The following is a 22,358-nucleotide window of genomic DNA, read 5'->3' as shown; positions in this document are numbered from 1 at the left end:
TATTTGAATTTCATCTTTTCAATTCACAATCAATTCACAATCAATTCACAAATTAGATTCATTCAGGATAGATTCAAGAGGCAAAACGTATTAAAAAACCTAGATTAAACAAAACCTGCCTAACATGGGAATGGGAAAAAAAATTGTACCCTTCAACAGAAAATTTCACACACGCGCTCCAACCATAGGATCATACAAAATGTTAAAATGCTCTACCAAAATTTTTGTGCAATCTCTGCTTGCCAATGCAAGTTCTACATTATCTGCCCATAGATTAGCGAAACCCATTTCCATACTTGATGCTGTGGTTTTTATAAGGTGGCATAGGTAGTGAAGCAGTTGCTTTCTGAAACTAACGAAATTTTTTAAAGCAAGCTTTCCTACAGGAGAAATCAGTGTAAGGGTTGGATTTCCAAATGATACACAAGACTTGCAAAATTGTTTGCAAGCTGCTTCCATGATCACAGTGCTGAGCAGGGCCGGAATTATAGGAAAGAAAAAGGCCCGGGCAGCAAAATTTAGGTGGGAACAAAAACACTATTTCCAATTAATTTATTTTATTTCAATATCATACGAGATTGTTACATAATTTTACACATTACAGTAGAACCTCTTTATCCGAACACATTGAGACAGAAAGATTTTCAGAAAAGTGAAAAGTTTGGAAAATTGATTTCGAAACTAATTCGATAATGCAAAGGAATAAATTGAATCTAAGATGAATTTGTCAGATGAAAAAGAAAGGTGACAGCTAAATCTGCTCCTATTCACATGTTTTTCCGCTTGTCAATAGTTTATAACTACATACACTATACCCAGATCTGCCCTAACTACATATATACCTCACAGGTATGGTATGTACAATTATTTGGAAGTGAATTATTGTACAATAGAACAAAGCTATCAAGTTGGGAGATAAGAGGATTAAAGTTCCAAGAAATTTCCAACTGTTGAGCATCATTGATTATAGAAAACTGAAAGAGTTAAGTTGAAAAGGTGTTCGGTTGACAGAGTTGTTCGGAAAATTGATATTGGGATAAGCTAAAGTTCTACTGTATGTCAATTGAACCTTTATTAAGTGGAAACTTGCGTTCAACGGGAAAAAAATCTTGGTCCCTTGAGATTCTGTTGACGACAGCTTTTACTGTATATAGAACATGTTGGAAGTGTCAAGCATAAATACCAAGTTATGCTGCAATAAAAAAATCTGATGGGAAACTTTGCCCATCTCTTAGCATGGTTAAATTTGAATGCATTTTTTTCACCATTAATTTTGAACAAACTTCGCTGTTGGCTATATTTTACTTATCAGCAGGTAGAGGTGTCCTTAAGATTTGTTTAGATTTTTCGGTTGACATTTATTTTTTTGGCCAATTTTGTGAGAATGACCCTAATAACTTATGTCATGCAGTTTTTCAATAAAAAAAATCAGATCACAAGATATAAGTAAATTATAAAGATTTACGCAAACGAGAAAATTTGTAAACGTTCCATTCTTGATAAGTTTTTGAGATACAAAAATATATATACGTGATACACTATTGCACGTTAAAACAGTTGACTTTCGATCTATCAGGGCCTTAGAAAACCTTAATAAGATGCCTAAAATGACGATCGATGAAAATTATCTTTGTTCCTATAGCAGCATTTCCAACATCGGTTGGGGTAAGCCCCCAATGGCACCTTCTTCATCTCTATGTCAGGCCGCTACACTTTTGATATTACCACGAATAAAGACCGATTTTTGTTTCTATTCGTGCATTCAAAATGATTTCGCACAATTTCAAAATCCTCAATGGAAATAAAACAAAAAAATGAAAACACATTGAAATAGGAACAGAAATGTTTTTTGGCAAACTAAAATAAATGGCCGCGATGAAGAAGAAAAAGGCAAAAAATGATTGAGATCTGCATATGAAAGAAAACATCAAATGTCATTATCATCTTCGCTTATTTAAATATCTCTCTTTGTTGCTCAAAACTATGTCGCCGAGCCGTTTCTGCGAAGCCAAACTGGACAGTTTACTGCCCCAGCACATTTCATACTGGAATGTCTCGAGCTGGGAGCTGCATATTATCGGATGGAACTTGTGTATCATACCAGGATCTGCAGTACGGAATACAGTCAAGTTGCTTCTAACAACTTTAGCGAAGAGATCAACATCTTCCTTACCCCAACCTTTGATTGATGTGTCCAAGCCACCAACATCTCGCAGATCGCTGTGATAAATGCTGACAATGCCATACCCGAACTGCCTCCAGTAGCCTCTCTCTTCACTCAAAGGAGGCGTATCTGGACGTATATCGGCAAAGCTTGGATCATATTCACTGAAAACAACAGGAAAGTATGCTTGTTTCCCTTTGACTGTATTCAATCTGACTCGCTCCATTACGCCAAAACTAAGTATGATATCTACATCGAGAAATAAAAGAAGAGAATCCATTGAAAATGACTTGCTGCCAGTTTCCAATGCCACTGCCCTTGAAAATGCACCACTTTCTTCCAGAAATAATAGATCATAAGAAGGGTATCGATTCTTAAGATCTTCCAAAATGAGTTTAGCTTCATTAAGCATGTCTCTATCATTAGAAGATTCACCAACAAAATAAACTATCGTCAAGCGTATCTTCTCATCATTCTGTAAGCAAACTTCCTCGATATTGCTCAAAAAACGCTTGAAGTTTTCTGTTCTTCCAGACAGCGGCAAAACTATGTTTACATACTCACTACGGGCATCATTTTTAACATCTTGATGGTTTTCACTGAAAACTTGTCGAAACTCCGGCTGTGAAAAAGCCTTCTGGAGGTAGGCGTGGCGTCTCACGGGCACAGTCATCTTTTTGCCTTTGTACTTACGGTACGTAAGCAGTATGTCGAGAATGTACTCAACACCATACAATGGATTCTCTCTAACATAACCATACAAGATCTCTTTGAAATCGATAACTCTTCCTCGTTGCTTTGAATACTTATTTATCATTTCCATCACCTCCATAACTACATCATTCAATGCAATTTGCTGGAAAGACTCCAAACGATGCTTCGGGTTGATAGCGTCTGCTGAAAACACACTCTTGCATATGAAGTCCCATACCAGCACCTCATCTTTGCTGTTAGGATGGAACTTGTTCAGTAGAGGCTTCTTACCAAAAATTGAAGCATTTACATGTAACGTTTGTTCCACATCACTCAACAGTTTTGCATCTCCCAGAAGGTTCTTCATATCAAGTATCTCCCTGTACAGATGTATGTTTCGGTACCTGAGATTTTGAGTCTCCAGACCGTAAAAGTAACTGTGCAATCTGTACATGTAAGGCACATGTTTTATCGGATGAAGGGTAATAGCGCGGTGGACTTCTTTCTTTTTCAATCGGCCAGTGAAAACCTCTTCGCCGCTGAAGCTGTGGTAAAATATACTTTGCATCTACAAAGAGGGAAAAAAGAAAGACATCATCATGTTGCCTCTGAAGTGACGTTTCAGAAATTTTAATAATTAAAACTAATTAATTAAAACCCAAGTGATAATTTTAATAATTAAAATCAATCCAACATTTTAATGAATAATTTTATATTATTAAAGTGCAGACTCAAGAAGAATTGAACTAGGGGAGAGACAGCTAGTGGTATGCCAAAGAGGTGCAGTGAATGGCCACTATCAACAGTGCCATAACTAGGCAGGTGCACCCACACAGAGTCAGAGTCCACTAGGAAGGGAGCCCCAGAATGGGACATTTTGGGCCCAAGAATAAGCCAGAAGGGGCCTAAACTCAAATTCTTGCACAGGAATAGACAGTTATGTTACTGGCCCATCAATATGGACATGATATAAGCCAGGGGTGGCCCGCGAGATGATTTTGCGGAGTCCACGACTCGGTAAAATTACTGAGCATTAAATTGATTTTTTTACAGTAGACCTAATTAACATACTACAGTCGACGCTTGATATAACGACTCCCTTCGTACTTTCGAAAATTGACATTATATTGGGAGGGTCGTTATATCAAAAGTAAAACATATATGATAGTCGTTCTATGAAAACCTTTGGGACTAATTTTATCAGTAGTTTTAATATTAATGGAACGGTCAATATGACGTGGACTCATTATACTGAGCATCGACTGTGTTTGCACTCGTTATTTCTAGTGAAGGTATTGATGTTCTAATCACCTTACCTTTTTGCACACAAGTGTATAGCTTTTAAATGTTCGTAATAAGCGTTTTTAACCACATTTCTTCCCGCCACCATGGTGGGCAAGTTGGCTTTTTTGCCTCTGTATTTGTAGCCGAGGGTGACCACATGGTTCATACTCTTTGAAAGTTTAAAAATTTTAAGGACAATTCAAACACTTTCCCAGACAAAATTTTAAAATTCAAAGACATTCATATCGCGATAGATAAAGATCGTGATTTTTTTTTTAAAAAATGAAATTACTTAATTTTTTTTAATTTATGTTCAACATTTACTCATTTGTAATTTTGGGTTTGAATGTGTGTTAATGTTGTTTGAAGTGTTAATTTATTTTAAAGAGATATAATTTTTTTTTCCTTTGGTAATGAAGTTTTTTTCTTTTTTAACTTCCGCATGGAGAAAATTGTGGGCTGATTGCACTATTGAACGTGACTTCAGAGCTAGCTCATGAACAAGGACTATCATTTCTGAAAAGACTGCCGTTGAGGAAGATTGGGACTGGAGGTGCATGCTCCCGATGTTCAACAACTAGTGAAGGAACATGGTCATATCCACAGACGAACTGATAGATCAACATTGTGCACAATAGCAAAAGCTTATACACTGGATCTCCTCTAAGGAAGACGAAGAGTCCGTCACTTCAAATGAGATTAGGAAATGAGTAGAATGTGGGAATCTGTGCACCCCACTGAAACTTTGTACAAGAGAACTACTCCTAATAGGTAGCAGTATGAGCAATAAATCTGTCCAACGATACTGCAATTTCATATTTTCCAAAAAAAACTAAAAAAGGCAAAAGCAAGTGTCATAGATAAGGTTACTTTTTAAAATCACATAAAAAGAATAAGTTTACAGTGCGTGAGTGAGTATTGTATGTTTTTTTTTATGGCAATATTGTTTTTTAAATATTTTATTGTATTATTCACTATATTATTATTGCATTTTCATGTGAATGAATAATTGTGGAACGAATTATTCGAGTTTCTATTATTTCCTATGAGGAAGTTTGATTTGAATAACGAGCATGTTGGTGGAATGAATTAAGCTCGCTAACTGAAGTTACACATGTATTGGGAATTAACTGATAAATATACAGTCAAACCTCGTTTATGAGTCACTCTTGGGAGAGCAAAAATATGACTTAGTAAACGGAGTGACTCGTTATATGGAGTAAGCCATAGCTGTGCCAATTTCTGGCTGAGGACAATTGGGACTTCCAAAAAGTGACCTGGTAAGCAGAGTGACGTGTTAACCGGATGACGCACTAACAAGGTTTGACTGTATTACACCGCATATTAATAAATCCATAAGCTACATTTATAAACACGCAACAAATCTCTCTCCGGGCTACCTCATAAGACCATGTGCAGGGTATTCCCACAAACTTCCTCACGCATCTCCCAACTTCAACATCCTCGTGAGTCGAATACAAGTTTTTCAAACAGTATCTGATGTGCGGTATCACGAGCCGCAATGTGTCCCGGCTCATTATCATGCCAGGCCCACCCATGCAGAAGTTTTCGTCAGGCTGCAAGCTCAATTGCCCGAACTCATCCTTGTTCCCGACGCCGGCTTGACCAATGAACTGGGGCTTGCTGCTGTTGACGGACCTCAAGAACCTCTCCAATCTTTCGGTGCGGATATACACGTCATCATCGGCTCTCATGAACCATTCGAACTCATGCAGGAAATTGTCGTGCATGTACTTCAGCATCAAGAATGACTTCTTTTGAGGCGGATAGGAATCGTCCACACTCGGTAGAGGCAACAACGGTATGGTCAGGTTCGTCCTCGAGGAAGCGCTACTGAAGAAAACCAGCTTCCCGGGTACATTCTGTCCCCACGTGTTGTGAATAGCCTTGGCCCTGGTGTCCAAATACTTCTGGGCCGTCATCACACCGATGAAGATCAACTTGCGGTCGTCCGTCAAGCCGGATATATTGGCCGCTATCTTCCTCGCAAACGCGGCTCGCTCGGAACTTGCCAAGCTTTCCTCCTCGGACACGACGAACTTGTTACGGATGGAAGACAGCGAGCACTTGATTTGTTGCTGTAGGACCACATATCGCAGCTGCGAGGCGGCTAAAAAGCCGAGGATGATACCCAATAACAGCGAGTACGTGGACCCAAACTTCCTGTTGTATAACACACAGCAAGAGTTGTGGGCCATTTTCCTCTCAGGTTCGTAATTTTCGGGTCCCTATACGACCCTAAATAAGACCATTTCAAAACGGGCCAGCGCCTCACGCCATCAATGTTTACAAGTTTGTCCGTACGGCTTTGATATTCACACAAAGTAAACAATACTAAGTCAAAACTTGCAGCAGAAATATTCTGAATAGAAAGATTGTGTAGGGGATAGTCATAGTAGCCTAAAAGCCCTGTATAATTATTATTGTAGAAAGATTGGATATTATATTTGGATAATTATTGGCCTTGATTCGATTGATCAACTTTGGAAATGGTTTGTGTATTTATCCTCACATGTATGACATTTCTCCTCACATTGTTAAGATCAACTTTTCAGTAGTTTTATTTTTATTACAAACACTCATCAGCATTGTTACTACGAATTTGAAAAACTATTTCGTCATTATTGCATGAGCTGTCTTCAATTCCTAGGTTAGATGGCAGAACCAACAGCTTCGGCCAAATATGTAATGGAAATTTCGAATTTCACTTGTCCAAAAGTCATCCAAACTAAATTCATGTTTATTTAAGCAGCGGTGAAATAACTGAACCCAGTTCAGTTTGTAAGCTACTTATAGGGAACTGAAATGAATGAAAACTTCTGGATTATAGTGACCGCATGAGTGATTCGCATTTTCCCAATAGATGTCAGCACCAGTAGCATGAGTTGGACAACAGAAACTTCCCTTTAAATTGTCTTCTGCTTTATCCAAGGTAATTTGTTTTGAACGATAGTTTATTGCCCGATAAAATTACAGAACTTTCCAACCTGTTCTGGGTGTACGCTTTGCTTACAGGAGAACTGAATATAAATTGCTACTTTTCCGAGATGAACCTCATCATCACTGCATGAGTTGTCTCTTATTTTGAGACTAGATGACAGCACTAACACTACAGATCAAAAAGGGGAAACTCATTATTTACTTCTCGTCTGCTTCTTTGTTTTGGATATCTCCTTAATGCCGAAAAAAGAACTGACCTGCTCATCTAGTTTAGTTCATGGAACTTAGAATATTAGTATTCTTCCTTGCCGCTGTGGTGGTCGCGTGGTCATAGTGACGGACTCGCGTTACGAGGTCCTGGGTTCCCACCCCACCGTCGCCACAGTGATAAACGGCTGAAGTTGGTTTTTTGTGGTTCCCAACTTCAAGGCGCGAATGCGAGCCGATCTCCCCTTTAAAAAGAGAGCAACAGAACTACAAACAGTACAAATGTACTTCAATCATAACACATCACTCACTTCACTTCTGAAATATAGATGGCGGCGCTGAAAAATCAAACACAACACTACATTCGCACTCAGACTGTTAGGTGCACATACAGTTACACTACCAGTGCAACTTACTAGGTAGTAAATCTCCCACATAGATGGTGATAGACCTGAGTTGTGCTCTGTTTGAAAGAATTCAAACTTCTCCATTAATTTAGTACAGTTGAATCCCGTTATAGCGAAAATCTCGTTTTAACGAACACTTTTCTAATCCTATAAATAAGTTTACATAGGAACTATGCTAGGTAACCTGGAATTCCTTTATAACGAAATTTCGTTTTAACGAAGTGATTCCTCCGGTCTCTTGTTCTTTCGTTATAACGGGATTCGACTGTATGTGGTAGAGGAGTTTGAACCTATCTTCTTCCTCCATTAGTTCAATATGTGGTCTTTGCTTGTAGAGGAAAAAGATCGAATGAAAACACTTCTACTGCCTTGAAACAGAAATCCTCATCACTTTATCAGTAGTTCATCTGATTATCGTTAGATGACAGCACCAACACAATTCTGAGATACAAAACTATGGAAATGTCCCGTTTAATGTGGATCTTATGGTCTGTATGTAGTTCATCTGAATCTGGAGGAGAATTTACAAAAATATACGTAAATTTCAGGGAAAAAATCGTAAGTTTGGGTTTGTGTTTAACACGTCACGTCATTGACCGGCTGATGTGTTTTGTTTGTGTTGACGTGTCACAAAACCGGCTATTTTGAATTCAGATGCTATCTTTCTTCCACTTTGCGAAGATTAGCTGTTTAAAGTTCCGTATTGGGTAAAATTAGAAACATTCATTGTTTTACAACTCTCATTTACATATATTAATAAATTACTAATTTAAAATCCGTGTAACATGTATATCTATAAAGATGATAAATTTCCACTCAAATTTCATTCAATATACGTGTTATCATAGTTGTCATATTAATGTGCAAAAGTTTGTTCATAACCTTTTATATTTAGCTCGTGGGTTCTGAACCAAAGTTCCACGAACTCCTCTGGGGCATGGGTGGAGATACGGGGGGGCGTGCCCCCCCCCCCCCCCCAGCGTCACAGGTGGAGTCGACTGATCTAATGTATATATGAGCTGACATCATCGTGCCCCCCCCCCCAGACTTCCAAGTCAATCTTCGCCTATGCTCTGGGGGTCCTTAAAAAATTTCTCAACAGATCTATGAGTTTGGATAACAAAATAGTTCATTTTCATATTATCTCGTGCTGAATGTTAATCAGTAAAGAGTCCCATGAACAAAAAAAAGATCTTTTAATTAGCTAAAGCTGTGTTTCCCTAGGAGTAAAATTTCAGCGCCAGGTACAGAGTGAAAACGCTGATTGGTTAAAAACCTGAAATTCAGGTTTTGATCAATCAGCATTTTCACACTGCACGCACTGTATAAAACTTGCTCCTAGGAAAACCCAGCTTAAGTAAATGAAAGGCGCATTTAAGAACCAGTAACTGTGTTTACGTTGAATGAATACATGATATGTAAAGGATTAGCATTCAATCAGTTGTTCTCAACCCAGGACTTAATGTCCCCCTTGCTGCCCTGGGTCGCAGATGAAAATCAAGTGAAAGGGGAGCTATTACCATTATTGTTTTAATACCTGAGCACAGTCGCTGACTTAAAGAGGGGCCTCATGAAAATGAGATGTGGTTGGCAGGTAAATGTATATTAGGCAAGCATTTTTAGCTGGGTAGGAACCTCCAAAAAATTGCTTTACCCAGGGTTCCATGGTGCACTTTTCTATCATTTATTTATACATATTTCTGTACAGCTCTGAAAAGATGGGAAAAACAATAGTCTCTCTCCCCACAAAATAAAGTGTTCCAGACTCTGCCACGAAGCTGGGCTGGAAGAGATTTCGGCAACGGAATAAGTCCAGTGGCAAAGTTCTGGCATTCATTTATTCAGTCTCTCTCCTCAGTTATCTTTGAACAAAAAGTGACTACGCCCTCTGGCAGTTGATTTGCATGTGGGGGCTGGACATTTTAGCAGGCAATGCTTTGTGCGAAGAGCTAGCTAGGCTCAGGATTGCTGAAATTATAGAATTTTAACTCAATCAACTACTATTACTAAACCACATATGCACCTTGTCCATATTCCTCTTTGGAATTTCTAATGAACTGGTACATGTTGGAATTTTTATGCATTTGCTTTGATTTTTAATGCATTTACAAACTCATAATCTGTGTAATTTTCAGATGACTCTCAATTTGTTGTACACATGTTGCTTGTTAAACATTTTACTTGTTTATTAATTTGAACCCTTATACGTGTATTTTCTTATGCCAACTTCTAGGAGAGATGAAGGCTCTTATTCTCGTAGGTGGCTATGGGACAAGATTGAGGCCGCTAACTCTTAGCAGGCCGAAACCTTTAGTTGAATTCTGTAATAAGCCCATGATGATGCATCAAATAGAAGCCTTGGTTAAAGTATGTAACTCCTCCACACATTACTATTAGTTATAAACCATAAACATTTGTAATAAAATGCCGAAAAGTGTTGCTTGCATATGTGTGTGTGTTTGTGTGTGTGTCTGACTCATTTATGAGTTTCAGAGGTTATGTGTGTTTGAAGGCGCAGCATATGGTATCAATTGGCAACACTCTCCATTATTTTAAATCCTTAAGGCTGAATCTAATTGGGTGAGTTCACTAAAGCTGGCACTAAACTCGCTCTGTGTAACAATGTTGTGTGGCAGACTCGTTGTTCTCTCTGCTAGGGCGAGTAAAGTTGAATGGCACGCTTTTTTCTCAGTACCGTTTTGTCTCACAAGAAAAGAGAAAATTGCTAAAAAAAGTATGGGGCAAGAAATCAGATGCTCACACATCTTGTTAGTGGTTGTACTATCTGTTGAGAATTAAAACTTTCTGGGCTAGATAAAACCAGCTTGCTCGCAAACTACTTTACTCGCCATTGAATAGCTAGTAAACTCAATCAATGTAATTAAACTTTTAGAGAGATAATGATGTATGCCAGCAGATATACCATCATATATACCAATGTGTATCACCAATAGAGAACCCAACTCACTTGCTAAGTCATAGTTGTCTCCTCTCTGTTGCATTCTTTATTTACAAAATCGGCCTGAAGCTTGCCATAGTAGTGAAATCGGCTGTTCTCCCTACAATGCGGTTTTGGAACATCCGAAGCCAATCAGTAATGACAGTCTTTTTATGAGTATTTTTCTCCATATACAGCAACCATTTTTTTTTGGTAATCTTCACTCGCTCACATCGGCAGCAAATTATTGTTGAATGAATAAATATATCATAAATATTATTTCTCTCTTACAGGCAGGAGTAGATCATGTTATTTTGGCTGTGAGTTATCGAGCGGAAATGTTGGAACAAGAGATAAAAAGGGAGGAAGAAACGGTAAATTTTCACCAAAAAAACTGTTACTCATTCATATATCAAAACAACAATTTGGATGGTTTTTGAGCTTTTATGATTTGTCGTATTTTTCTATGCATTAGTGTTATATTTTCTGCATTTTTGAGCTATTGGTCACATTTGAGAAATTTTCTAGCAATAGATGATTTTTTTTTTGGTCATTTATCACAGAAATGTTTAATATTCACAGAGATATATAGTTATGCACTTTCAAGAAATTCCTAGTAGCAGTAGCCCTTTCTTTGTTCTCAAAGGATCCTCTTGCTATGTTTCTGTAGGGAAACTCTGAAGCAGGGCCATCTTAAGAGCATCATGGGGCCCCGGCCAAGTGATTTTTCTGAGGCCCTACCAGGCGAATTCTCGAAAATTTCAACCGGTTTTCATTTTTGTGAGGTGCCCGGGTGGGCCTATGCATTAAAGCGACATTGCTCTGAAGGCATCATGAGAGATTTGTCTTGGGATCGAATCTCATGTGCAGGCCCATGGCCAGAAATTTTTTTCGGAGGGGTAACCACTTTCATTTTGGGGGGAGGGGCGGACTAAAGTGATAGAACAATAAATTTGGCTGTCTTTTTCCCTGTTTTTGGCCATTTTCTCACATTTCAGTCCCCAAGTCCATTCGTCCCTTGCTATGACCCTGCCCACATGTGATGTAATGGGGTTGACCGAAGTTCACTTTCTATCGTTTTCCAGCTTTAGACGCAAATGTGAATCAATCTTCCTGTAAGATTTTAAAATGTAATTTTTTAAAAATAACCTTTGCAAAGTAGTTTCTTCAAATATTTCTCAGCAGAAGCTAAACATTAGCAGTTTTTTTAAACACTTGAAACTGCATCTCATAATATTCGATGTAATTTGAGAACTTAATAGAGAACAACTATTCTTACATGCATGAGGTAGGCATGGTTTTCTTATGGAATTAGTGAGAGAACTTCTTAATGAAATGGATTTAATTGAAAGTTTTTGGTTCATTTTATAACTTAATAAGATAAGAAGCAATAAATGAAAAACAAGTGATAAAATAATGGGAAAATTATGAGGTCATATTTTCATGTTTTTTTAGGTCGAATGCATAAATGAATATAAGGGCTTGGATTTTTATGACAAATATTTCCAATATTTTATGTCTTAAAAATCCAAGCCCCTAGTGGTGAGTTGTTTATGAATGAATTAAAACAAATTAACTATGAATTGTTTAGATCGAAAATCATAATTCCAGTACTTTGTTATCCTCTCAGTTAGGTATAAGAATCAGCATTTCCCAAGAAAGCGAACCTCTGGGCACCGCTGGACCTTTGGCTTTGGCAAAAGACATCCTCCAGGGAGATGAACCGTTCTTCGTGCTGAACAGTGATATAGTTTGTGATTTCCCGTTTCGAGACATGATCGCCTTCCACAATCATCATGGTAAAGAAGGTACCATTGTGGTTAGTATGCAAAATTGTAGTTAGTGTCAAAGCATTTTTTAGCCAGGGACAGTTCTCTTAAATTTGGGGTCCTGGGTAAATGCGATTTTTTTGGCTAAAACTTAGCCATTCTTCACTGAATTGTTACAGAGTATTTTATGTATCAATTACATGTAAATACTTCCAAATTGGTTTTTGAAATATTTTATGTGTGTGTGACATTTTCTTATTTTTCTATTTGCTACTGTATACAATTTTGCAAACATAGGTCAAGACGTAAGAGGTAATAAAATTCAAAACCTGTGGGTTATTTCTGGCACAAGCATAACGCAATGTCTCAATGCCAACCATTGTACAATCATAGCCTAGGATGAGTCGCAACATCTGGCCAATTGGCAGAATGCTGTTCACTCACACTCTCTTGCATTTCTATTTCATTTCAATAGTGATAAGTAGAACACGGATTATATGCTTTATAAAATGCGACGAAAAATGTGGCAAAATATGCACTAAAAATCATCACCAAAAAGTTACAAATAATGAACCATATTAATCCATTAACACTGGTCTAAAGTGGTTGGTAAGAAAATTTGCCATTCTAAATTTTAAGTTTTTTCTTTGCTAATAAATGGTGGAAGTGGTTCCCTCACATTTTTTGTTTTTAAATAAATCAAAGTTGTCATTACTGGGTTGACAGAAAATATGCTGCATTAAATAGCCCGCAAAAAGCAAAATTGATTTTTAAATTCTTATCTACTACTACTTAATGCATTTTCAATTGCAAAAAAAATTCTCATGTAAATTTTTTTTTTGTGTGTGTGGGGGCATTTCTTGTCAGTGGGCCAGTTGCTGCACACAATTACATAAATAACAAACATTTTGCTAGGAATAAAAATGATGTCCATACAGCAGTGACAAAACAAAAATAGTAGCTAAAAGTGGCAAATTTTTTATCCGAGATAAAAATAAATATTTTTATTAGATATTATAAAAATATTTTACGAGAAAAAAGGGACAAACAAATTACCCAGCCTTTAGCTTTAGACCAGTGTTTTCGAAAGTGGGCAATAGCACCCTCTGGGGGAAATGGGAAGGTCCAAGGAGTCGATAGAAGCTTTGGATTTAGTATAGGATCCTATGGGTTAGCTTGAGTTCGGTGGGGTGATGAGAAAGAAATGTTTTTGAAGAAAGGGGGGGTAATTTAACACACACACACACAAAAAGTTTGGGAAACTATGCTTTAGGCCAGTGATTCCCAACGTGGACATTAACACCCCCTTGGGGGCAATGGAAAGTTCCGGGGGGGGGGTGGAAGCTACGGGTATAACATAGGATCCTATGGGTTAGATTGCGTTCGGGGGGCGGTGGGAGAAAAAAATTTCTGAAGAATGGGGTGATGGAACAAAAAAGGTTTTGAAATTATGCTTTAGGCCATCTAAATAGTTTTAACTTGTAATTATATTTTTAATTTTGATGGCATTAGTACTATGCTGGTGCTAAAATTCACTAAAATGGAAGATTTCCTGAGAAATAAGAGTGAGTTGATCACCCTGGTCTATATTGAGTGCACTAAAATATAGACCTATGAAAAATTTTAACTCTAACAAGGAGGAAATAAGACAGTTCTAAATCTGACCTCTAGGCTGCCAGCTTGAGTAACAGATACCAGTAAAGACTGTATTTATATGCAAACATCTTTGGTAATTTGCTTAATACGCCTCTCTCTAAATTTTGCTTATTTATCATTGTTCTTGCTGAAAAAAACAGTGTTATACATATATAAGCATTATTCATTTGAAAAATTATGCACTTATTCTTCCATTTTGTGCCTTTATATACAATAATACTGAAAGAAAACCTAATATGCAAATGCATATGTGTGTATGGATTTGCATGATGTAGGTCACTCGTGTAGAAGAACCATCAAAATATAGTGTAGTAATCTATGATGAAAGAGGTAGGATAGAAAGGTTTGTTGAAAAACCCCAGGAATACGTCTCGAACAAGATAAACTCTGGCTTATATATCCAGGCTATAGTGATACAGTCGATGCTCATTATAACAACCTCCCCTCTATCGTTCTGTCAAAAACAGGCATTATATGAGGTGGTCATTGTATCAAAAGGAAAACATGTATGATAGTCATTATATGAAAATATTTTAGACTTATCCTATCAGTCTTTGCAATGGAATCGTCGCAATAACTTGGGGTGTTGTTATAATGATTGTTCACTGTAATTTTGAAAGAGAGTGAAAATCATTTCTATTTCATGATGAAAGCAAAATGATCAGTTTTGCAAAGGATCAACTGATGGTGAGGAAAAAATATTTTAAAAAAATTAGAGAGATGTATCATCATATGCAAATTTTGCATATTTCACCTCTTTTTTTTTTTATTCATGATGTAGGTCACTCGTGTAGAAGAACCATCAAAATATGGTGTAGTAATCTATGATGAAAGAGGTAGGATAGAGAGGTTTGTTGAAAAACCCCAGGAATACGTCTCGAACAAGATAAACTCTGGCTTATATATTTTCAACCCATCAATATTGGATCGAATACAGGTTGGTGGATATTTTGCTGCATGATATATTTTTTGTAAATTTTTTATGAATTTTATAAAGGGGCCGTTCAAGTATTACGTCGCCATCGATGGGGGGGAGGGGGGTTCCGATTTGCTAACTTTTGATGACAAGTGGGGAGTTTGGATAATGCTTATGCCATCAACCACCCTTTATGAAAATATGAAATATTTTTAATGGCATCTTACTCGGTGCGCCAATGAGAAAAAACCTTTCGATAGTTTGTGGGCACTTGAAGTAACCCCCCCCCCCCCCACCCACCATTGATAAGTGCCCTACAGAGCCACTTTAGTGATCTCTAAATGTTTAGTGGATCCAAGTGCTCTGGAAATGTGTTCCAGCCGCTTAAGTGCTCTGGAAATGTGTTCCAGCCGCTGCTCTGGACACATGTCCAGGCTGCTTAAGTGCTCTGGAACTGTACCACTTAAATAATCTGAGAATGTGCCACGGGTAACTTGAGTGGTGTAGAACTGCACTGGGGCCACTGAAAAACTACCTCACCACTTTGAAAACTATGTCACATGTCACTCAAGGGATCACGGATCGCTTAAGTGTTCTGGAACTGTATCCCGGGTCATTTAAGTGGTCTGAAAATGTGCCACGAGTCACTTAAATGTTCTGGAATTGCACCACGGGACACTTAAGCAATCTGTAAATGTGCCGCTTAGTTCATTTTTACAAAGATAGGTTTGAAGAGGGCAGGCCACATCAGATAACCTCTAGGGCCATATTTGGTCTGCGGGCCAAGGACCTTTATGTGGTTTATCATTATATGGCTTAGAGGGTGGGTCGCAATGAATTTATTAAAGATAAATTTTTTTGAGTTCATAGCCTTCAAATGGTGTTGAAATTAACAGAAATTGATTGCAATATCATATAAACGTATTTTCTTCTGAAATTTAAGTTACAAAAAATTATTTTTTTGCATTAAAAAAATAAATGTTTGATCATGGGAGGGGGGCACGAGCCCCCTTATGCCCCTGCCCCTTGTGTACGTCTCTGATCCCACCAATATGCGTTAGGATTCAGAGGGGCAGAGCTGATGACAAAATTTTACTGACAAGGGGGAGGGGGAGTCAAAAATGGCTAAAAATTTGCTTATGTAATACTTGAATGGCCCCATATACTCTGCCATATCTTTTAACATCATAAATCATTTCTTCGGTGGAATGCATCATTGCCTGCTTGGATTATTTGTGGCATGCACCACTATACTGATTCTGAACTACCATTTATGCATTTGATGCATGGTGATGCAAAGTTAAGGAGCAGTCAGCAGATGATGCACTCACATGTCTGGATTTTCAAAATTTGGTTCAGATGCATGACAAGTTTGTTTTTTCATTTTGCTTCGTTGTACATCTAATACACATCCACTTTGTTGTATGACTTTTCACTAATTTCCGAAAGTTTTTTTCACTTAAATTTTGCACGGAAGAAATGAAAGGAACCGGAACACCTGTCACATATAATTTTTTCATCATCACACTGAATGTTTTCACTGCACGCTAAGCACAAAGATAAATCATTTGTAGAATTCATGTTGAATAGAGTTGAAGTCAGCACCATGTTTAGAATTAAACCAAGTTTTTTAAAACAATAGTAATATTTTAGTTAAAATGGTCATAATGTAGTAAATAGATGAAAATCTGCACTCAAGAGCTAACTCGTGTTGCTGCAACCTCCACCACCGTTGCCACAAAACTTGAACCTGTGTTGATTATTCTTTGATTTTTTTAATAACATGTTTTTTTTTATATGGCTTGAATTTTAGTCAAGTTAACAGTAGATCTTTACTCAAAAACAATCAATTCACTAAACTGCATCTAAATATTCTTATTTTATTTTCTCAGTGGTTGGTTAAATTGGATTATTGAAACAGTCTTATGTAGCTACTTTTTAATAATTCATGGAACAAGTTTTTAAGTTTCAGTTTTGACCATTTCAAGTGGTTGAAATTGGTTAAAACCAATCTTGACCAGGGCAGTTAAAACCTGTTTTAATCACAGTTAAACCCCACCCCCCTTTCTTGGTGAAAACTGATACAAATCTGCTTCAAAGTCTGGCCAAAATCTTCTGAATAACTGCATCTCGGAGACGATTAGAAGAACCAATCTCAATTTTTGTTAATTTTCACACTTGTATATAACAGTAAAATCCCTCTAAAAGGACACCCCTCAGATACAGTCACCCCTCTTTTACGGGCAAATAATAATTTCTCCTTGTATAATAAAAGTATGGCTTTCAAACCTGTTATTAACGGTCACCCCTCTTATACGGATGATTTTTTTGTCCTGCCGGTGTCCACAAAAGGGAGGTTTTACTGTATTATGAATTCTTATCAGAGGGAATGAAGAAATCAGTGAAGAAAGTTTGAGTCTAAAAAAATTAAGTCCCGCTGGTCTCAAGTTCAATGCTTACGTTATGAATTCGTCTGGTTTCTTTTATCTCTGCAGCTGAAACCAACTTCAATAGAGAAGGAGATTTTCCCACAGATGGCTGCTGCTGGACAGCTTTATGCAATGGAACTACAAGGGTTTTGGATGGATGTTGGTCAGCCGAGAGATTTTCTCACAGGAATGGGCATGTACCTGAACTTCTTGAAGCATAAAGAGCCTGGAAGATTATATCAAGGAGAAAATATTGTGGGAAACGTTTTACTTGTGAGTTTGTTTTTTCTAGTTTTTATGAAGAGGTGGAATTTTTTCGGCCTGAAATATACTAAGAAATTGAATTTTCTGGATGTTAATGCCAAATCTGATATTTGGAAAGAAAAGTGATTTGCCTCCTCCAGGAATCGAACCTGGGTCCCCTTGCATACTGGGCAAGTGCACTAACCAATACACCAGAGATACCCTTTTCAATTCCTTTTAACACGTATTAGTAGCATGAAGCACTGAGTGGAGTCATAGCAGCCTTTGACTTGAAATGTGTATCTCTGGTGTATTGGTTAGTGCACTTGAACGGTATGCAAGGGGACCCAGGTTCGATTCCTGGAGGAGGCATATCAGTTTTGGCATTAACATCCTGAAAATTCAATTTCTCAGTAAAGTTGTTTTTAGTTGGATATGCAAACGCTGTAATTAACTATGCATAATCCAGGGTTTGTACATTCCTTGAAAATCTTTGGGAAAAAGTTCTTTTTCAAGTCTTTAAAAATCCCAAAAAATTGTTGCAAAAAAAAGTACCTTGAAAACATTTATAATGATTTTCAAGTGCTTAGAATTTTGTGTGTGTGTATTTCTTCGATCAGCTTTTGTCTCTCTCTTCCCCCACCCCACCACAAACCATGTTCCACTGTGACAAAAACGAAAAGAGCAACAGCGATGATTTATGAGGCAATGTTCAAAACAAGACGTAACGCATACCTGAGTTTATTTCTATACTACCTAAAAGGTGTTGCCTGAAATTTGGCAGCAAAACACTGCACTTAATACATTGCTTCAAAATATTTAAAATTATTAAGTTAATGAATGTCAGGACCATTCTAAAAACCAATGTTCTAATACTTAAAACTGTGGGATGTGTGTGTGTGTGCAGTTTTTTTTTTTGTAATTTTTCTCATCCTAAAGCCCTAGGGTAGTGCAAAGGACGCAAAACAAGTGAAGTCAGTCTCATATGTGACTATCTGCTTTCTGATGTTTTCATCAACCATGAATTTCAATGCTGTTTCAAATATTGATTGATTTATGCATAGATGTCCTTTGTATGCTAAACTACAATGGCTTTTTTTTTTTAAAAGCTAGTGCTTTAGAACTTGATATTGTCTACAATTTTTAAACTATAAATATAACTGTTTTAAAAACTAAATAACTTTATTAAATTATAATTTCAAACTCGTAATTATAAATGATTAAATTTTGAATATACTGTATATTCTTAGGTATAAGCAAAGTTTTTTGTTCAGAAAATCTTTCACACATTGGCAGGGTCGGTTTATCCACTGGCCAGTTTTAAGGAAAAAATTCAGTCAGAGTAATCTTATGTATAATCCCTGTGCAGATTTGGCAATAAATTGTAGGTCCCGGTCTAATTAGCCCTCGTGTGCAGAAAATGACAGTGGTGCAACAAAAATGATCAAATGACCAAAAAGTGTATCAATATTAGAACTTTTGCTGCCATCTAGTGAGCATAATTTAAACCAAAATTGCAGCTACTGTAGAGCATCGATTATCCGAAACTATTGCAGACTGGAGGCATTCAAATAACTGATTTTTCCGATAACTGATCATTCATGGAAAAAATTCCACCAGTGTCATAGGAGCAATATGAATCAATCAGTGATATTAAACACAAAACTGCATGTGTTCTGTATCATGTGCCTTACAAATAACACAGAGAACTGACTACCCTAGCTTGACAAGTTTGAAACGACCATTAAAGTAGGCCTATAGTTTCGGAAAAGGAGCGCTAAGGCTCACAAACATTTTAAAGACAGAAATTGGACAGCATCACATTCTTCTTGTTGTTCTAGCCACTTCATAGCAGTCTCAAGGCAATGAAAAGCAACCTCACCAGATGATCCTTTTTCAGCACAGTCATCGTCACTAGGCTCTTTGGCACACAAATTTTAATGTGCCAACTGGAACGTTTTAAGTTGATCAGTATTCTGATAATTGATATTCTACTGTATTTGTGTCTGTACAGGGTTTTAGTCAAATAGAACAAATTATGTGGCCAGTGAGCAGCAATTCAAAAGACATTATTTGAATAGACTTTTTGCTGAGAAATTTTTATTTGGCTATAAAACGGGGAGCGGGGGTCATTAAGGGGTGTTTTACTGTAAAATCTGTTATAAATTTTCACTTGTTACCCATAATGAGGGCTACTCTCTGGCTGAAGCTCATTTCAGCAATATCATTGAGAAAAATTAGACCAAAAATTCCCATAATTTTCCTTACAGTAGTTTTGTTTGTGAAAAATCACCACTACCTAGTCTACCAGCCAGCATATTAGTGCCACCTGTAGTAAACAGAGACAAGCAACTTCATTATAGACCACACACCTGTGCAGATACATGAGATACTCAAATCTGTTTGTGATTGACCTCATACTGTGATTTCAATCTCGTACCTGGTGTTCAATGGTTTTCGAATTCTGCCAACCCCTATTTTCGATAAGTCAAGCCACAGCTTACCATTTTTGTACTTATTTAAAATCGATATTTTAAGATGTAAAATTTATACTTGATGTGTACGTTAGTACGATAAATTTTTTCTTCTATCCCTTTCTCTTCCCTTTCACACACACTCACACTATCACCACTAACAAAACTATCTCTAGCTTCTTCGCACGGAGCTGCCAAAGCAGGGATGATAAGAAGCTCAAAGCATCTTTACTCCCTGATATATTGTCTTTATTTTTGGTCAGTCATAAAAGTTTTGATGAAAATCTTTGTTTTCAGCAGCAAATTGCACTATCAGTATGAGCCTGTCTAGTTTTGCTGATTATGGAAACATAGGACTGTGATACTTTAATTTCTCTTTATCAGGATCCCTCCGCTAGGATTGGACGAAATTGTCGCATTGGACCGAATGTCACCATTGGACCTAACGTAGTCATAGAAGATGGTGTATGTATTAAGCGATGCACAATCCTCAAAGACGCTCACATCAAATCGCACTGTTGGCTCGATTCCTGTATAATCGGCTGGAAGTCAGTAGTCGGTCAGTGGGTGAGTTATAAGAGTATTTTGACATGGATTTTTGATATTGATGAGAATTTTTATTGTTTTGGTTGCTTTAAATCATCAGAAACGTTCAATAGAAAAAGCAAGTATGTAATAATCTCTGCTCGTCTTTGTACTTTTGTATTTCAAAACGTTCAAGCAATTTGAATGTGATTGAGCATCGTGCGATCTCTTGCAATAAATTTCAATTATGGTTGAAATATTATTCCAGGTTATTAAAATTCACATGAATGTGTCGCCATTGTAAATGCATTCATGTTTGTTCTCTTTCATTCAGGTTCGAATGGAGAATACGTCTGTTCTCGGAGAAGATGTCATAGTGAAAGATGAATTGTACATAAACGGTGGAAAAGTGCTTCCTCACAAAGCCATTTCGGAATCTGTTACAGAGCCGCAGATCATAATGTGAATTTTCTAGTGATTTATTTGTTAACTTTGCACAGGTTTTATCGGTGCCTTGTATATAAATTGACTTTAATAGTACAGTGCTTTATGTAATATGTGTATGAGCGTCGAATGAAATATTTCTCTGCCCTTTCTGTTCTCTCTCTGTGTATTTGTCTTGCCAATATGAAGAATATTTTCACTCTTGTTGAAGAATAGGGTTACCAGATCTAAATATCTCTATGTATCTGCTCAGGTGTGTGGTCTATAATGAAGTTGCTTGTCTCTGTTTACCACAGATGGCACCACTATGCTGGTAAAGACTAGGTGGTGGTGGTTTTTAAAAAACAGAACTGCTGTATGGAAAATTATGGGGTTTCTTGGTCTTTTTTGCATTTATGGCACCTTTGGGGATAAGATTAAACTTCTTCAAACACAAACAACACAAGTGCCATGGCTCGATGATTGAAAATCTTACAGCCCTATTTTTATGCTTAATATAATGTTATCTCTTAAATATCTTGCAGAAATCACTATGGAAACCCTAGTGTGTAAATAACCCTAGTGTGTTGCTAACCACTGATCTATTGCTTTTACCTCTGATGAACGATTCGGCCCCATCAAAATTACATAGTTCCATATTTTGTCGAAATCTGCAGGCAGAAATTATATTATTTCAATGAAAACTGGTCAGTGTGCAAATTTTTGTGAATAGGGAGGACCTTATAGACTAGTAATTTCCGCATCTACAACAGGTTTTCAAGAGGATCTGCAAAATGTGTTTCTGGGAAGAATGAAAATATAGCAAGTGTCTATGATATAAACATGGCAGACACAGCTCCCAATGCCAAATCGGACATGGCATTGAACAGTGGATACTTGTTTCTCCCTCCCCATCAATTTTAGTCGAAGTTTCTTCGTGTAAGTGCTGATTGAAAAACACACAGAAATATGTTTTTCATGTTGCAACTTTTTTTCTCTAAAAAAAAATGTGTCTGGAAACTTGAAAATGCAGACAAAATGGGAAAAAACTTTAGACACTTGAAATGACTTTCCAAAAAAATGCAGTCCACTGGTGACCCTAATATTGAACAACTTCCATTTTTTTATCTTTAAAACTGTATTGGTTTTTCATTTCATATTCAACTTTATGTTGTGTGTCATTAAGATTATTGTACTTAATAGCTATGAATGTAATGTGTCTTATCGTGAACACTCATGGCATTTATCCTTGGCTCCCTACATCCTGGC

At 37.1% G+C, this 22,358-nt stretch overlaps 2 protein-coding genes across 3 annotated transcripts; one reads left to right on the top strand and one right to left on the bottom strand.

The window, feature by feature from the left end:
* Positions 1-1,697: 1,697 nt before the first annotated feature.
* On the bottom strand, positions 1,698-6,481 carry Chsy (Chondroitin sulfate synthase). The gene is made up of 2 exons (XM_089248168.1): positions 5,542-6,481; positions 1,698-3,425 (listed from the first exon to the last, which is right to left on the bottom strand). Exons 1-2 carry the CDS (start codon positions 6,358-6,360, stop codon positions 1,941-1,943), a joined length of 2,304 nt encoding a protein of 767 aa, XP_089104294.1. The 5' UTR covers positions 6,361-6,481; the 3' UTR covers positions 1,698-1,940.
* Positions 6,482-8,274: 1,793 nt separating this feature from the next.
* Positions 8,275-21,894, top strand: Gmppb (GDP-mannose pyrophosphorylase B). 2 transcript variants are annotated; one of them, XM_089248131.1, is made up of 8 exons: positions 8,275-8,423; positions 9,950-10,083; positions 10,948-11,028; positions 12,285-12,473; positions 14,861-15,016; positions 17,491-17,697; positions 20,526-20,708; positions 21,001-21,894. In XM_089248131.1, the coding sequence occupies exons 2-8, from the start codon at positions 9,955-9,957 to the stop codon at positions 21,130-21,132; spliced, it is 1,077 nt and encodes a 358-aa protein (XP_089104257.1). In that variant the 5' UTR covers positions 8,275-8,423; positions 9,950-9,954; the 3' UTR covers positions 21,133-21,894. The 2 variants fall into 2 exon arrangements, with proteins under 2 accessions (XP_089104257.1, XP_089104263.1); XM_089248137.1 differs by having other exon boundaries at positions 8,333-8,411; positions 21,001-21,274.
* Positions 21,895-22,358: the final 464 nt, after the last annotated feature.

Source organism: Pholcus phalangioides, unplaced genomic scaffold, assembly GCF_987345545.1.
Source record: "Pholcus phalangioides strain wild (caught in Gottingen) unplaced genomic scaffold, Ppha-v1.0 ptg000003l_1, whole genome shotgun sequence".
NCBI classification, from domain to species: domain Eukaryota; kingdom Metazoa; phylum Arthropoda; class Arachnida; order Araneae; family Pholcidae; genus Pholcus; species Pholcus phalangioides.
This window is presented reverse-complemented; position numbering and strand designations above follow the sequence as displayed.

What these genes read in the sequence shown, in the direction of transcription:
- Chsy (XM_089248168.1), bottom strand. Translation starts at nt 6,360, where the DNA reads ATGGCCCACAACTCTTGCTGTGTGTTATACAACAGGAAGTTTGGGTCC. An exon ending in CCTGCACATGGTCTTATGAG is followed by an intron (nt 3,426 to 5,541) that starts GTAGCCCGGAGA and finishes CCCTCTTTGTAG; the next exon opens with ATGCAAAGTATATTTTACCA.
- Gmppb (XM_089248131.1), top strand. Translation starts at nt 9,955, where the DNA reads ATGAAGGCTCTTATTCTCGTAGGTGGCTATGGGACAAGATTGAGGCCG. An exon ending in AAATAGAAGCCTTGGTTAAA is followed by an intron (nt 10,084 to 10,947) that starts GTATGTAACTCC and finishes TCTCTCTTACAG; the next exon opens with GCAGGAGTAGATCATGTTAT. An exon ending in AGTCAGTAGTCGGTCAGTGG is followed by an intron (nt 20,709 to 21,000) that starts GTGAGTTATAAG and finishes TCTTTCATTCAG; the next exon opens with GTTCGAATGGAGAATACGTC.